The sequence below is a fragment of the Heterocephalus glaber genome, unplaced genomic scaffold (genome assembly GCF_053883595.1).
Source record: "Heterocephalus glaber isolate CG9 unplaced genomic scaffold, H.glaber_assembly_v1.0 deba00001447, whole genome shotgun sequence".
Lineage (NCBI taxonomy): Eukaryota > Metazoa > Chordata > Mammalia > Rodentia > Bathyergidae > Heterocephalus > Heterocephalus glaber.
In genome coordinates, this window is record NW_028258299.1 from 3552386 (window position 1) to 3568913 (window position 16528).

A 16528-nucleotide genomic window follows, 5' to 3' on the forward strand; every position below is an offset into this window, starting at 1 on the left:
GCCTGGCTGGTCCAAACACGGGCTCACACCTGGCGTTCTGACAGGAAGAGAGTCTGGTTACGATAGCATGCTGACAGCTGGATGTGGTGGCACAACCTATGATGCCAGCACTCGGGAGGCTGAAGCAGGAGGACTGCAAGCTCAAGGCCAGCCTGGACTACACAGTGAGACTCTGGCTCAAAAAACAAGAAAGGAAAAAACAGCAGGCAGGCAGGAAGAAAGGAGAGAAAGAAAACATATCAGAGGCCTCTAAGAGCCTCCCAGGCAGAAGGACCTGGAAGGGGCGGACAGACTGTGCCCAATGCTGGGGGTCGGGTCCCGGGCGGGCTGGGCCAGCTCCTGTGCACTCATGACCCCCAAGTATCAGCACCCACAGCTTTTCCCACAATCCTGTCCACCTGCCCAACCCTGGCGGGAACTCCTGCCAGACAGGAACGCCCAGGAAGGAGGATGGCACCTGGGGGCGGGGACAAGAGGAGGCCTGTACACCTGACCCTGGGACTCACTGCCAACTCGGCTTGGCACCTCCCAGTGCCACCCCTTAGGGCACTGAGCAGAGCAGGGAGTCTGTCTAGGTCTGGAGAAGACTGGTCCATGCTCACTCATACAGGAGAAGCTGAAGCCCAGAGAGGCCCAGGGGTTTGCCCAGGGTCACACGGAAACTTGATACTGTTCTGAGTGCAGACCCAGGTCGCCTAGGAGCCAGACATTCCAGAGTATTCCCAAGGACTCTTTCAAAAGGTGGCTTTTGCAACTTGGAAGACTCCCAGGGTAGAGCAGTCATGAGACTCCAGGAAACGACAAACAAGGCGGGTGCCAGGGAGCAGCTAGCACCTTCCCCAAGGCCCAAGGAGGTGGCCGCTACCAGGTGCCGCTACCCTGTCGTCCTGCAGGGACCCGGGCTTCCCTGAGGCTCCCGCTGGACATAGCCCCAGGGCGCAAATCGAAGGTGTTGATCAGAGAGGGGCCTAGAGCCGCTCCTGCCTCCCCGCCAGGCCAGGCGCTATTCCCCAGGTCAGCACTGCTTACTGGGGGCCTCGGGCAGACACTATGGGAAAATATTTCCACCGTGCTTTGACTCAGAGTGAATCTGACAACCTGCTCTTGGGAATAAAGATTTCCTGTTGGACTCAGCTCGAGGCAGGCTGCCGAGCAGGTTTCCATGGAAACCCGAGTGGCCCGCCAGACCTAAATGAACATGCCGAGCAGGAGGCGAACATGCTAATTGCACGTTCGCCATCACTTAACAAAACCACCGCCAGATCTGCAGCACTGACTGACGTCTCCAGCTCGGGAGAGGCCCCAGCTGTGCTCGCAGCCAGGGCAGAGTCTGTCACCTCCTGTTAGTGTAATGCTGTGACCAAGGAGAGGAACGAGCGGACCTCAGGGTCAGGTCTGCCGTGTGCGCCTGGCTGTGCCCTCCGCTACCTGGCCACCACCTTTCGGGAGGGACACATAGGAGCGCCACTGCCTCCTGGGGAGAAGGAGCGTGGCACTGTCACGCCACCCGCACCGCCATACTGCCTCATCTGCGCTACCTGTCCCCCAGCCTGTGCCCCTCCAGTCTCAGTGGCCCTCGCCCACTCAGCCAGGGCTCACTGTGTGCTCAGTGCAGCGTGGGGGTCAGGCCTCACGGCTCCACTTGTGGGGACTCCTGGGCAGACAGACACTCGAGGGTAGAGCGACGCCAGGCGTCAAGGCGGAGACGGAGGCTGCACACGCGCACAGCCCAGGAAAAGGCGGCAGAACCCATGAGCGCAGAGGAAGATGGGGAGCCCAGCCATCACAGTGGGCTCTGGGGCAAAAGGACGCGGAGACGGCCAGGCCCCTGGGCTCCGAGTCCACACTGCCCGGCCCCACTGGGAGGCTGAGCTTGGGACAGACAGACGGGAACCTAAGGCCTGCCTCCTCCGCACCTCCATCTCCTCACCCACGAGATGGGTAACGCCCACCCGACGTCCTCTCTGATCCTGAACGGTGAAGGTCCTCTGCGGGCCGGGGACTGAACCCAGGGCCTTGGGGCTCAGCTAGCTACTCATTTTTAAAGTTTATTTCAAGGCAGGGTCTGGTGAAGTTACCCAGGCTGGGCTTGAACTTTGATCTTTCTGCCTCAGCCTCCCAGAGGCTGGGATTTCAGGCAGGTGCCACCAGGCCCAGCTTTGGAGTGTGGGGTCCAGTCAGTGCTGGGCACTAGACCACAGAGGCCACCAGGAGGAGGAGGCCAAGACCTAGGCTATGCCTGGATTCTCCACTGAGGGGACAGGGGTTGGACCCACTCGAGCCTGAGGACACCTCTGTGCACCCCAAACAAGGCCATCACAGCTGGGCCTAGAGAGGAAGGCCCAGGCCACCGCAGGGTGCAAGGGGGCCGCCTGCACTGGCACAGTGCGCACAGCTGGCCCTTCCTGTGCCACAACCCAAGTCCAGCACCTCAGGGTCACCCGAGGCCAGGGGGCTTGCTGCACACAGAGCCCCTGGGACTCTTGGAGACCAGGCCTCTCTCGGCTGGACCGACCTGTGCCATAACTGCCAGCCCTGGTTGGATAACTGTGCTCCCGGCCCTGCAGGGGAAGAAGGCTTGAGCCCCTTAGGGAGCCCCAAGCCCAAGGTCCACAGAGCCACCACCTCTGAGGACCAGGGGCGGGAGAAAGGAAAGGGGATGACCGAGCCTCTACTCCGTGCGGGACCACAGGTGGCAGTGAGCAGCCAGAGGGGGCGAGGGGCCTGCCTGCCCCGTCACCAGCTGGGTTATAAAAAGCAGCGTGAGTGCATGTGAGAAAGAGCCCTGCTCTCCTGCGGCACTGAGGGAAGAAAGGGGTTTCCATGACTACTGCAGTGGCGGAGAGTGCAGAGGCACCAACCTGGGCAGAGGTTCTCATGCCAGCTCCTGCCCAAGCCAGGCTCCTGCCCATCCCTGCCCCAGGCCCTCCGAGGGGCAGCAGCAAGCCCTGAAGAGCCCACAGCTTCCAGGCCACAGAAGGGATGGGCAGGGACAGCAGGAGGCCAGAGGACGGGCAGCCCCTGGCCACACCCTCACCGCCACCCCAGGCAGGCAGCTTGGTGGCGGCAGCCAGAAGTTACCTGTGAGGATGTTTTCGGACATCACGTGGACCTGGACTTCCACAGAGTGTCTGGAGGTGTAGGTGATCTCAGCACTGACGTGTGCCACCTCACCGATGCACATGGGCGACAGGAAATCGGTACGCTCCACCCGGGCCAGGGCAGCCACACAGCGCTCCTGCAAGACCAGACACCATGAGCCGGCGAGCCTGGCCCAGCTCTCTGAACCCTGCCCTGGACACACTGCCCTCCCCCAGCTGCCTCTGGTTCTGTTGGCCACGGTTACGCTTTAGGTCTACCATGTCTCCCAGGAGCTGCACATGTCCGGAAGTGGACTGGGTCCAGCAGAAGCCTTCCTGGGTTCGGTGCTGCGGGAGGTGGGGATGGGAGAGACTCATCCCAGCCCTCCTCTCCGCTTGCTGCCGACAGGCGCTGACCACCTTTTGCTCCCGGGGCCCCGCTGCCACCCTGTCTCTGCCTTGGAGTCAGCTACCTATGGGCTGAACACGTGGGCAAACACAAACCTCTGCTCCTTTAAATTGGGGGCACCTGGGAATTTTGTCCCAGCTATGAAAACCCGCTGTGAGTGACACAGGTTACGGACAACAGAGTCCCAAACACAGAAGTGCAGGACATGGACCCCGAGGCTACGCCAGAGCAGCCAGGAGGTGAGGTGGTGACCGGAAGCTTCCTTGTTCCGCAGGCAGCGAACATCAACACGCACTGCCTCTTAACGACAGTGGAAGAGACACGCGGGCACTGGTGCAGATCTGGGGACCGGAGCAGGAGGGAGGGCGTGGCCTCTCCCTTCCAGCACGAGGGTCTCCACTACAGTGAGATCTTCCCAGGCTGTTCCTAGGAATGGGGGCTCATTTGTTTGCTTGCCTGGGTCCTTGTTTCACAGCCTGTGTGTGTATGTGTGTGTGTGCGTGTACTCGTGCACATGTGCACACTTGTGTGGTGCTGGGGATTAAACCAGGGTCACTAGGATTGAACCCTAGGCTTACACAGCTGAGCAAAACTTAAACACACACTTCCACATTCTGATTTTTCTCACTCAATGTGGGAAACATAATCTGCCTGTCAGGATCGTGCTCTTTGTCATCATTATTCATTTTTTTTTTCCGGTATCGGGGATTTAACTCAGGACCTTGCACTTGTGAGGCGGGCACGGCGCCACTGAGCTACATCCCCAACCCTCATTATTCAGTTTTAAGTTTTACTTTCTCCTTCATTGGGGCAGCACGTTCTCGGGATTCAACACTTGAAAGGAACAAAGGGCACCTGGCACCAGGTGTGGCCCATCACCTGCTCCGCAGTTCACTTGCGGCTGATAAGCTGCGGCCTCAGACTCACACTGTGCCTCCCACGTGCCAGCCGCAGCTAGACCGCCCCACCCAGTCCTCTCCCTTCCTTCACCCTGGAGAGCACCATACAGGTCAATGTCTCAGTCCATCCGCGCTGCTGAACAAAATACCAGGACCTGGCTGACATCTAATCCCACAGGTTTGGAGGCAGAAAGTTCAGGACCAAGGTGCCAGCAGATTCAGTGTCGCTGAGGGGCTGCTGTCATCAATGGCGAGGTGCAGCTGTCTTCGTGAGGCAGAAGGGGCGAGGACTCTGAGCCCTTCGTGAGGGCTCCACCCTCCTGACCCAATCACCTCCAAAGCTCTGCCTTGTGGAACGTCATCTTGAGCGGGAGGCTTTCACACAGGAATCTGGGAGGGGCACCAGCCGACCACACAGCATGGAGGGCCTCTCCTTACTCTTCCACGGTGCCACTTTGCAAGCTACCTTTAACAGCCAAAGAGGACTGAACTCTCTTACCCAAGATCTGGTCAACCTCCACTATCACTTGTTATAAACAACGCTGTGCAGGAAAACACTTTCCGCGCTTGGGATAACTTGTAGGTCCAAGTGGTGAGTATTTGTTACAGGTTCCCAAAGGCCAGCAGTGACCCACACAGCTTCAGGACCTCAGGTCACCCTGCAGTACAGGGACTGAACCCCGGGCCTTTGGCTGAGCTACATCACCGGCTCTTTTTAATTTGAGCGTCTACCTAAGTTCCTAAATTGCCCAGGCTGGTCTTGAACTTGTGGTCCTCCTGCCTCAGCCTCCCAGACTGCTGAATTACAGGCATGTGCCACCATGCCAGGCAGAATGAACTTATTTTTCATCTCTGCCAGTCAAATGACACAGGCAGTGACAACGCGGGCCTCCATTCAGCACCAGACTGTTTGGCACTTGATGACTCTGGGCTGGAAGGCATCACCTTGCACAGGATGCTGGGTCGTGGACGAGTCCCTTCGGGCTGCCCCTGGCTGTGGTGGGGTGGTCTGCGAGGCAGGGGGCAAGCTGCCCAACGTCACGTGGTGACAGGTGCCAGCTTGAGCCCCCGGCTGTGCCCTGTACCCTCCCCACCCTGCCTGCCCCCCCACCCCAGCCTGTACCTTCCCCGGTGCGTCCCCAACCTGGACCTGCCTCTCCGAAGCTGGGACCTGGGTCTCATCCTCCCAGGTGGGTCTCATCCTCCCAGGTGGGTCTCGCTCAGGCTGGGGAGCCTGTGACAGCGCCACTGTCACAGTCATCACGGGGACGGACGGTCCAGGCAAGGCACACGGATGGGGCTGGGCGGGAGGCTGTACTGGCGCGGCTAGAGCTCCTTGTCAGAGTCAGACCCGCGAACCCCGGCTGCCCCGCCCAGCCACAGCGCGCAGGCGCGGGTGCAGGACCCGGAAGGGCGACCCGCACGGGTGGGGCGATGCCGCCACCCACTGGCAGCAACTGGAAAGGCAGTGGATGGAAGGAGGGGGAGGGCCAGCCACCGCCACTCGGTCTGGCAGCATCTCTCCCCAGAGCCTTCCAAGCACTGTTGGCAAAGCAATGAGCGGAACGAAGCCAGCGTTCCTGACTGGCAAGCGGCGCCCATGCAGGAATGAGTCCAGGGCAGGTTCCGGGCCTCGGGGAGGGTGGGAGGGGACAGAAGCTCAGGACCAGACTTTTCCTTCAGTCCCTGTCGGTTGGGAGGAACTCTGAACTCTGGTAGCTCTGTGCCAGGGCCTCCCAGTTGTGCCCGCCAGGCTTGGCAGAGGGACACGAGAGCCATCACGGGAGGCCTGGTACAAAGGCCACCTAAAAGCCCGGAGCCCGATTCCCTCCTGGCTGGAAACACGGAGGAATGGCAGCCCTGTGAGTCTCACTCCAGCCTGGTTTCCTGCTCACAGAGCCCAGGAGAGGAGCTTTCCTGCTCAGCACGAGCGAGGCCGGGCTGGTGCGACTTTGGGACGGGTCCGGGCAGCACGAGTTCAGCCCACAGTGACTGAGCAGCTGCTTCCCAGGACGCAGCTGGGTGCTGGGCTGGCCAGGCCAGGCCCCCCATAGAGGCTGATGTGACCCGGAAATTCCACATCAGGCTGGAGCCTCAGGCCTGCGGGCATCTCCTGGTCCTGCTGTTTCCAGGCACCCTGTAACTCCCAGCTTCAGAGCGTAAGGGACAGGGCGGCCCCACCAGGAAGGAAGGAGCCACGAGCACTCTGCTCAGCATCTGCCGCAGAAACACCCTCTGCTCTATTCCCCAGGTGACCGGAATGGGCTCCTTATGGACCCCAGGACCTCAGGCCAGGCCAGCAGTTTCGGAAGCAGCCCAAAAGAACAGCCCTGGGTGCTGGGTTCAAATCCCAGCTCTGCTGCTTGCTGCTCTGCAACCAGGGACAGCAATACAACCTCTCTGTCACCCCTCCAGGGCTCCAGCAAGGCCCCTCCGTGGTCAGCGTCCAGCCACCTAGGACTGGGGGTGTCACCCAGCTGCCTGGAGCTCACAGACCCTCCTGAGCTGGGACCAGACACCCCTCCAGCCGGGGAGCCAGAACGGCCCCCAGCACCTGGGTGTGAAGCAGCAGGGCCTGTACAGCAGGAGCCTCCTGCCCAGCCTCCCACCTGCAGCCTCAGGGCCTTGCCCTCTCTGTGGCTCAGTTTCCTCATCTGTGCAATGGAACAATGGGAATAAGAACGTACAACATAAGAGGTGTCGTGAGAATTACACACCCTAAAGCACTTCAGAGCTTTGCAAATGCCAAGTGCTTAGCCAATGTCAGTGATTGCTTCCACACCCACCAGAGGCACTAGTGCCCCCTAGGCCTCCCTCGCGCTCCTCCGCCCCTTGTCCTGGGGGCTCTCCCATCCCAGTGTCCATACTCTCTGGCCAGGCCCACCTGGGGCCTTCACCATTGGTCTCCCAAAGAGTCTACCAGACTTCCACCCTCACGGGCTGGGGCCTGTCCTCCCCACAGCCACCAGGGGGCGCTCTCCAATGTGCCAGGTTCCAAAAGAGTCCAAACCCTAACCACCACACCAAGACCAAACCAGCCAGACAGGCAGGCACCCAATCCCACTCCACCACCCAGAGGTCCCCACACCCAGCCCTGCTCATCACCCCGGCACAGCTCGGTCTCCATGCATAGCCTTCCACTCCAGGGTGGACGGTCAGGGCTGGACACGTGCTTCTGGGAGGTGATTTAAGTCACGAGTGTGGAGCCCCCATGAACGAGGCCACGACGCCCACAAAGACCCTGGGGGACATCCTGTCACCTCCACCCTTCAAGGACAGGGTGACACGATGCCACCTAGGAAGCGGGGAGCTGCCAGGCCACTCTGCTGAGCTTGCCAAACTCTAGGACAGTTCTCAGCCCCCCCAGGTACAGCTCCAGGCCACCGCAATGAAGCGAGTATCACCATACAAGTCACACAAGCTTGTTGGCTTCCAGTGCTTATAAAAGTTACATTTGTCATATACTGCAGTCTATTAAGTGTGTGATAGCATTGTGTCTAAAGAACAATGTATAGATCTTAATTACAAAAACTTTATTCAAAAAAACCTTTATTGCTAAAAACTGCTAATGATATCTGAGCCTTCGGTGACCCATAGCCTTTGCTGGTGACAATCTGACAAGGGTGGCTCCTGAAGGCTGGGGTGGTGTGGGAATTTCTCTTCCTTTTCTTTAGTTTTTGAGACAGGGTCTCACTATGTAGTGCAGACTGGTCTTGATCTCACTATGTAGCCCTGGCTGGTCTTAAACTCATGGCGATCCTCCTGCTTCAGCCTCCAGAGTGCTAGGATCACAGGTGTGCACCACCACACCCAGCGTACAGTGGTGATTCCTTAAAGTAAGAACCCAATGAGGCCTGCTGCCTGCCTGTGTCCTCCCACCCACAGAAAGTCGAATGTCCCTGAAAGCTAGAAGCGACCCTCTTAGGTTCTGCAACTGCTGCATCAGCTTTGTGCTGACCTAGACCCTCTGCCGCCACCTCATCGGTGTCTGTGGCATCTTCCCAGGAGTAGATTCCACCCGCCTTACTGGTCCTCAGAAGCCTCTCTCCACTCACTCAAGTGCTCCAGTGAGAGATCAGGTCACATCCCAGGCTCCACTCCTCACCCCAGTTCTCCTGCTATTTGCACCACGTCTGCAGCCCCTTCTGCCCCTGAAGCCTTGAGCCCTCCTCTCCGCCCAGGAGGGCTTTGGTCAACTTGTCCCAGCTGTCTCTGCGCGTCGCTATGGCCAGGAATTAGCCCCTTATAGGAGTCCTTTGAGAGCCGGGCGTAATCCCAGCACTCAGGAAGCCAAGGCAGGAGGATTGCCATGAGTTGGAGGCCCGCCTGGGCTACGTAGTGAGTTTGAGCCCAACCTGGACCACATAGCAAGACCCTGCCCCCCCAAAATAAATAAAACAAATAAGACATTTTCCACATCAGCGAGGAGGCTGCTTGGCTTCCCATCACTCGTGTGTGCCCTGGAGCTGCACTCCCGATTTCACGGAACTCATTCTTTGATTCACACCGTGACTTGGCTTTCACCAGCTTCCCCATGCATCCTCCTCCCTGAGCTTAATTATTTCTAGCTTCGGACTTCAAGTGAGACCTGTGGCTTTCCTTTCAACTGAACCCTGGGAGGATATTATAGTGACTAAGTGTCCCGATTTTAACACTGCTGTCCCAGAACAGAGCGGGTGAGAGGGAGATGGGGAGTGGCTGCGGAGCAGGCAGGACACACAGCATTTATGGAGGGTGTTTGCGGACTTACATGGGCACAGTCCACGGTGCCCCCAAAACACTACAGCGGTACCATGGAAGACTGCTAATCAGGCTGCAGGTGCAGCTCAGGGGTACAGTGCTTGCCACAAAAACAAACAAAATCAATCATAGAACACCAAAGCAGATATGATAATAATGTTTGGGGTGGGGTTTTTTGTTTCATTTTGTTTTTGCAAAAACTGATTCGCAAATTTAATTTGGGGGCCAGGGGGTACCAGGGATTGAACTTGGGACCTTGCGCTATCGAGGCAGGCAGCGGAATCACTGAGCTAAATCCCCAGCCATAAATTCAATTTTTTGCACAAATCATGGAACAAATTCAGCAACCAGAATTGTGGGAAGAATTAAGTTCATGAACCGAGGTACCACTGTACTGGGAATCGAATCCAGGGCCCTCCCTCTGAGCTACATCTCCAGCCCTTCTCTTTTTAAAAGAAATTCTTTTTGAGATAGGGTCTTACTAAGTTGCTCAGTCACCCCGGCCTGGCTTGAACTTGGAATCCTCCTGCCTCGGCCTCCCAGAGTCCCAGACTTACAGGCATGTACCACCACACCAGGTAGAATATTTAAAATATTACAAGAATCACCCATATGTGGCACAGAGACACAAAGTGTGCACATTCTGTTAAAACAAATAATGGTGGGCCAGGGATTTAGCTCAGTGGTTTTGCCACCTGCTGCACAAGCACAAGGACCCGAGTTCAATCCCCGGTACCAAAAAAAGCCAAACAAAAATGGTGCCACTAGACTTGCACCACACAAAGTGACCACAAATGTTAGTTCTAACAGCCTCTGCGGAGTGCAACGCCACAGAGTGGCGCCGAGCGTCAGAGCTGCCCAGGCTCAGCAGCCTTCAGAAGGAACGGGGCCCTCTAGGACTCTCCTCTGCCCAGAGTGCACAGCAGGTCGCCGGCCGAGGCCCCAGTGGCCATGGGCTCCCACGGTGCCCTCTGTGGCTACCCCCACAGTGCCACTGCCCCAGCAAGATGCAGCCCCGTCCCTGCTCCCTGCCCGGCCTGCAGAGGAAATGCAGGTCCTGCGGGACCACCTCACAATACACTGTGTGGGTCAAGCCAGGCAGAGCGCCAGCACCATGGTGGGCACCACTGTTGGGCTTCAGGTCAGGAAGCAGCAGTGCAGAGCCACAGCAGGGCCCGGCCCCCAGAGTCTGGGGCGTGGGGGGACAGAGGTGGGACCCAGCTCCCAGCAGTGGCGGGCAACTTGTTCCCTGGGGTTTCCTACCCTCTTCTCCAGGGCCCCAACCCTGCATGAGTCCGAGCCCCAGCCAGGCTGCCAGGGCCTGATGGGCAGGGAGGGGAAGACCCCAGACCCGGCTAGGGCCCGACGCTCACCCCATTCTGGCTGTTGCAGTGCCGGGTGCTGATGATGGCCCCGGCCTCCTCAATCATCTTCAGGATGGTCCCGCCGTGGACGTTGCCCGCCACATTAGCGTCGTCTGGCCGCATGATCCTAGGATGGATGAGAGAGAAACAAGATGAGGCCTCCAGGATGGACAGAACATGTGCCCAGTGCCCCTGGGAAGGGAGGTCCCTAGGAGACCAGTGGCTCCCAGAGGAAGGAGAAGAACCACATGCTGGGGCCCCCCGGGATGGTCACTCGCCAAAGCCAAGCACCTTACTGACAGGGCATGAAGGGGCTCCATGGCCCTGTCCATGAGCAGGACAAGGGCTTGAGGGACTTTCTCCTCCTGCAGCCACAAGCACTGGCCTGCCCTGGCCAGCAAAGGCCTCCAGTGAAGCCTCGGGTCCTCAGCAGCACACACCAGGCTGCCCCAAGGCCAGCTCACTAGCAATCAGCTGAAACTCATGAGCACGAGAAACAGACTGCAACACTGGCACCGATCCCAGGGCCACCGTGCCCTAGTGGACATCACAGGACACAGGTTGGCCACGGCTCTTCTGAAAACCAGACAAAGGCACAGCTTCAAGACCTCTGGGCCCGGTTACAGGGGATGCTGGCTCTCGCCTGCCCACAGCGTGGGGAACGTCTGAGGGGGACGAGGGGCCCGGGCTCAGCAGAGGCCAAGAAGAGCAGTGACACCATCACACAGGCCCAGAGAGGAGAGGCTGTCCTTGCTGTGGGTGCCATGAACTCTCTGGATCCCAACAGCCCACCTGGCACTCCTCCCACGGCAGCCCACGAGCCTGGCACCTTCCCAGACTACCACCCGCAGTACACTCGCCTTTGCAGGTCTGGCCCAGATGGACAGCAGAGAGCACGTGCCTGGAGTCCAGCCCTGTCTGCGCTCGCCCGCCTGCTCTGCCCTGATGGCCATGCAGGCCCCAGACCAGCACCCCAAGCCTGGCATCCCCCCTTCCGCGGCCAGGAGGCCCAGCTGGTCAGGCTCTCAGCGCCACACGGCCTGGCTCAGCTCCTGCCAGCCGTTCCCAGGGCAACCAGCCAGAACTCATCCCTCTAGCTCCTCGCCTGTGCAGGGGCAATGAGTCCCGCCTCGCCTGCAGGGATGCAAGTGAGCCAGCCACATACAGGGGGGAGCAGCACCCAGGGGCACCCAGCAAGCACTCAGCAGTCAGCCCTGGCCGATCCAGGGTCAGAAGCTCCAAGAAAGAGCCAGGAGACACCTTCACAGCAAGTGGCACGGATGTCCTCATGTGACCAACAGCCGCCTGCACCTATACCCAAAGTCACCCCGGGGTGCCTCTGCCTGCCCTTGGATCGTGCAGCCAGGTGACACCAGCGTGGCTTCTGGCCCTGGGGTTGGACAGGCCCTGGGACCATACACTGCCAACACCCCGTGCCTCTTCCAGGGACCCTTTCACTTGGTACTGACCCGTGGAGTCCACACCCAGAACCCAGGCTGTGTGGCTGCTCCTCCCCAGCCTGGTCATCTCGGGCCCCTGTGGTCCTCCACCAAAGGCCAACTGGCCACTCTGGAACATGCCCTCAGCTCTGTCTATCCGGGCACAAACCTGTCCCCAAAAGACCTCACTCCTGCTTCCGGTCAGCTCCCCAATCAGTGCCTCTCCCATAGCCAGTGGCACCTAGTGCCCGATTCCTGGGCATCCTTCATCACCCTCCTGGGTGCTGTGCCAGCGCCCACCTTGCTCCCTCCGAGCCCATCTCTGGATAGGCAGGTGTGGGAGCAAGGGGGAGCCAGGAGAATCTGGACCCTCATCTGAGCTTTCACTTCCCCAGCTGTTATAATGCCGTGGGTGTAAGAAGCGTTTCCTGTTCCTCTTTACTGGTCACAAAGAAAAGAGAGGCCCTGGCACAGCAAGCGAATACTGGGAGGGGACACTGGACATGCACCTTTCAGGGGCTTCAGGGGGTAGGGTGGCCCTGGGAAGAGGAGTCCAGGATGTAAAACTTCCGGGCAGTCAAGGGTAGCTGGAGGCCCCAAGTTCAAAGTGAAACTCCCAGTGTTTGAAGGGTGGCACCTGAGTGACAGGCCCATCACCTCAGAGGGCAGCTCAGGCAGGGCCCCGGGCTGACCGGGTCCAGGTGTGCTGCTAGAGCCAAGCCTGCCCGAGTCTCCTCTCCCCAGCCTGCTGGCCCTGGGCTGGCTCAGAGGCGGCCTCTCCTGGGTGGCCTCCTCAGCTCACCAGGTGGCCACAGGAAACCAGGATGCTGACTCACCACGCCACACCCTCCTGTCCCAGCTGCTCCCGTCCCAGAGCACATCTGTCCAGTCATCCCTGGACAACCAGGCCTGGCTGGGCCCAAGGCTCACGCACAGGGATACTGCGGCCCTCGGCAGCATCCCCTCTGGCGTGGCAGCAGGCTGGTGACAAGGACCCTCAGGAACAGCAGAGCAGCCACCCCCAGACTCTAGCAAACTTCCCGGAGGAAATGCAACCTTGGCCGGGCCCTGGAGGGAGACCCGGGAGAGGGTGAAGGCCTAAGGTGGCTGGCACTCCAAGAAGGGGCACTGCCAGGAGGCCGAGAGCGACCTCGGGAGAGCAAGGATGAAATGGGCTTCGGACAGAGCCAGGAGCGGCCACACGAGGCCTCAGGGCTGGGGAGTCTGGATCCCACTCTGGAAGAAGGCGGGAAGCCACACGCTCAGGAGGATGGTCGGGGTGACACTCAGCTTCCACTTTCGGCCTGGGTCCTAAACTCACTGCTCCCCTAGCTGCCCCAAAGGAGATTGGTCCCAACAGGGACCTGGGGACCTGGCTAGGATGCTCCAGGGCATTCCTGTCTGTGAAACAAAGAACCCTGAACTTCAGGCTCTGAACTTGCCTCCCTCACCCCTGCTGCCCTGCCCCTCCCTGGCGATATCTGAAGAGAGAGACCATCGCCATATGGGGCAGCATAACGGACACAACCCAAGTGCACAGGTGTGCCCGGCCCTGACACCGCACCGTGGGAAGACGATGCCTCCAGAGGAGGCCACATAGCACACACCAAGTGTGTCCAAAAGCTGCCTGTGAGACGAGGCTGCCCAGCTTCACAGTGCCCACCACTAAGGGGCAGAGGAGGGAAACTACACACGGAGCAAGCTCAGCCCGGGGCACAGGGCAAGAGCCTGCTGAGAGGAGTTGTTGGATGATGAAGGCAAGCTGTGGAACAAAGAGGACCTCTGCTGCCCCCAGAGAGGGGCCCTGGCAACTGGGCCGTGAGACTCCGGACTAACTCAGCCTGCTCTACACCAGCTGTGGTCTTTAAAACTTCAACACATAGCCTAAGGCTCACATCCTCTGCACGACCTGCAGCAATCTATCTCCTTGTCACATGCGGAGGCAGACTGCCGGCACCCCTCCCAGGAGCACCTGCAGCTGCGGCTCTCAGGGTGCAGCCACCTCCCCCTGCAGGTGGCTGTGCCACCGCGGAAGCCAGGCCAAGGAAAATGTGGCAACCCAGAGCAGAGACCCCGGCCAGAACCCCAGAGAACTCACAGCCCAGGTTGAACTTCGTCCCTCAAAAAGACAAGTTCAACCCTCACTGCCGGTGCCGATAAATGTGATCTTATTGGAACCTGATCTTTGCAGATGAGATTCCATAAGATGAGGCCAGATCACATTAGGGGCCCTAATCCAGGAAGTGACGTCAGTATGAGAACAGGAAGTTCCAATACGACACACAGGAGGACGGCCATACAACCAGGGCAGACTGACTGGGTCCATGTTGCCACGGCCAAGAGGGGATGGCCAGAAGCCACCAGACGCTCGGAGGCAGGAAGGGCCCCCTCTGTACCCTCAGCAGGGCCACGCCGTGCCAACCCCTGGATTGCAGGCTTCTGCCTCCAGCCCGAGGAAGATTCCTGGTCATTTTAGGTCACCTGCTTTGCGGTCCTGTCACGGCAGGGCCCCTTCCCGGTGCCTCTGCTCTCCTCACACAGGTGAGCCTCGCAGGGCCCATGATGCAGGTGCAGAGGCCAAGGCCTCACTCAGCTTCTACAGCCCACGACAGGCCCCTGGACAGCCACTTGGGCAGCGGCAGGGTGCTGACCTCTATCCGCCCCTCCCACGGCCCACTGGGAGTGTGGCCAGCTCTCCGACTCTGCCTGGAAAATGTCATAGCTGGAATTTAAACTATGGCTGTGTGGAAACCATGGCAACCAAGGTGGGGTGGCCTGGCTTCCTGCGCTCCACCGTGAATGCGGAAAGAACCGAGATAAAGAGTGGAGATACCACACACACTCAGGTCTATGAGGCAGACAAAGCAGCAGGACAGGACAGGGCAGGGCAGGGCAGGGGAGGGCAGGACAGGCCCACCCGGCAGCCAGCTCTAAGGGAACCGTGTGGGGAAGAGGTGGGAGGGACATGGTCAGGACGGAGGCAGCACCCAGGGGTGGCAGCCTCGGAGGCACTCCAGGCACCGGAGGCGCAGCGACCGTGGAGGACAGCAGCCAAGGGCAGAGGCCCAGGGGGAGGAGCTGAGGGCTGGGCCCTCACCTCAGGGGTCTGGGGCCAGGGCAGCTCATCCTGCTGTGGGGAGCTCTGCCGACAGAAGCCAGGTGGCACTGTTTATCCTGAAGAGGTTCCAGCAATGTGCCCAGTGCCAAGACCCCACTGCACATGCCACTAGCGGGAAGGACAGAGAAATGCCTGGGTCACGGGACAAGCTCTAGCGGGCACTTCCAGGCCCCAGGGCAAAACAAGCAATGGCTGACAACTCAACCCAAAGCCCCAGGCTCATGGTTTGGTAGAGGCAGGGGATGGACCAGCACCCACTAATCCAAGAACTGGGGCCCCCAGGGGCAGAGGTGGGAGGGACCCACAGGACACAAGGCCAGGAGGGTGTGGGAACAAGGGTAGGATGCCACCTCCCTGGGGACAGGGCTGGGCGAGCCCTCTGAGCCCTGCCCGAACCCACCAGGTCATGGGCTAGACTTCCTGCCCAGCGCTGGTGACCACTAAGCAGCACAGAAGGTGCCCCTGCTAGCCTCCCTGGCCACCGATGCCCGCCAGCCTACCAGCCAGGTTTCCCCAAGACACAACGACCTGCCTGCAGTGACTGTGGCAGGGCGCAGCATGGCAGCTGGGACAGCCTGGGCTCAGGTCCAAAGCAAGAGGAGAGGACAGCAGCAGCCGCCAGCCACCCCTCCCTGCTGGGCTGGGCCGAAGCCAGCACCAGACGCAGGACAGGGCCAGCTCCCCACGGGCCGGGCCACCTTGCTGGCTTCCTGGGCCGCCATCTAAACAGGAAGAGTCTGCGTCTACCCAGGGCCAGCCGTCATAGCAACCTTGTTTATAAATCATTACCTCTGAGGTCACACTGAGCCCTTCCGGCCACTGCGCCAGGACAGCAGGAAGGCAGAGGCACGCACATCAGTCGCCTCCGCACGGTCTGCAGGCTGTGCTGTCCCCAACAAGGCAGGCTGCCCCGCCCCACTGCTCCCAGCCGAGGGGCCCCAGCCGGGTGCCAGGACGGGCCTCAGGGCTCCTGAAACAGACAGGAGGGGACAGTCACGCGTCCCACCAGGCCTAAGCCTGCAAACTGCCGAGTGAAAGCCACTCCAAGGGCCATGCGCCCAGACACTGGGGGGCCGTGGTGCAGGTCTCGGGGCCTCACACTCAGCAAACCCACACCCTGCACACCCCTCAGGTCTCTGCTGCCACTGAGGCCCCCAGCTCCCGACCCTGCCCTGCCTTCCCTCCCCTACCCTCCAACTGTGCATGGGAGGAAGTCACAGTCACAACGGCCCAGGGACAGGAACATGCCGAGGCCCTGGCAGGGGCCAGATGTGGTATCCCCATGGCCTCCACCTGGCCCCAAAGCTACCTGCAACCTGCCACTGACAGGAACTCGCAGCCAGAAGGGCCCTGGACACAGGACAGGCTCAACGAGGGAAGGACAGACAGACAGACACACTGGGGCCACCGGGGCCCTTCCTCAACCCCTAGAAACGCTAGGCCAGGAGGGGCCGATGGGCTCAGATAAGCAGCTGGCCT

At 60.0% G+C, this 16528-nt stretch overlaps 1 protein-coding gene and 1 long non-coding RNA gene across 8 annotated transcripts in view; one reads left to right on the forward strand and one right to left on the reverse strand.

Moving 5' to 3' along the window:
- Acot7 (acyl-CoA thioesterase 7) overlaps positions 1-16528 on the reverse strand; it is a 76166-nt gene that overhangs the window by 39346 nt on the left and 20292 nt on the right. For 2 of the 7 annotated variants that reach the window (XM_004863722.3, XM_004863723.3), the window contains exons 2-3: positions 10502-10619; positions 3082-3238 (exon numbers count right to left, since the gene is read on the reverse strand). In XM_004863722.3, coding sequence (XP_004863779.1) covers positions 3082-3238; positions 10502-10619 — 275 coding nt within the window. Of the gene's footprint in view, positions 1-3081; positions 3239-5511; positions 5746-10501; positions 10620-14029; positions 14151-15581; positions 15784-15838; positions 16015-16528 lie in introns of those variants that run through there. The other 5 variants (XM_087214406.1, XM_087214407.1, XM_087214408.1 and 2 more) reach the window with 5 other exon arrangements.
- Positions 4432-7137, forward strand: LOC147827363 (uncharacterized). The gene is made up of 2 exons (XR_015452473.1): positions 4432-4980; positions 6640-7137. It is a non-coding gene; the product is annotated as an uncharacterized LOC147827363 (long non-coding RNA).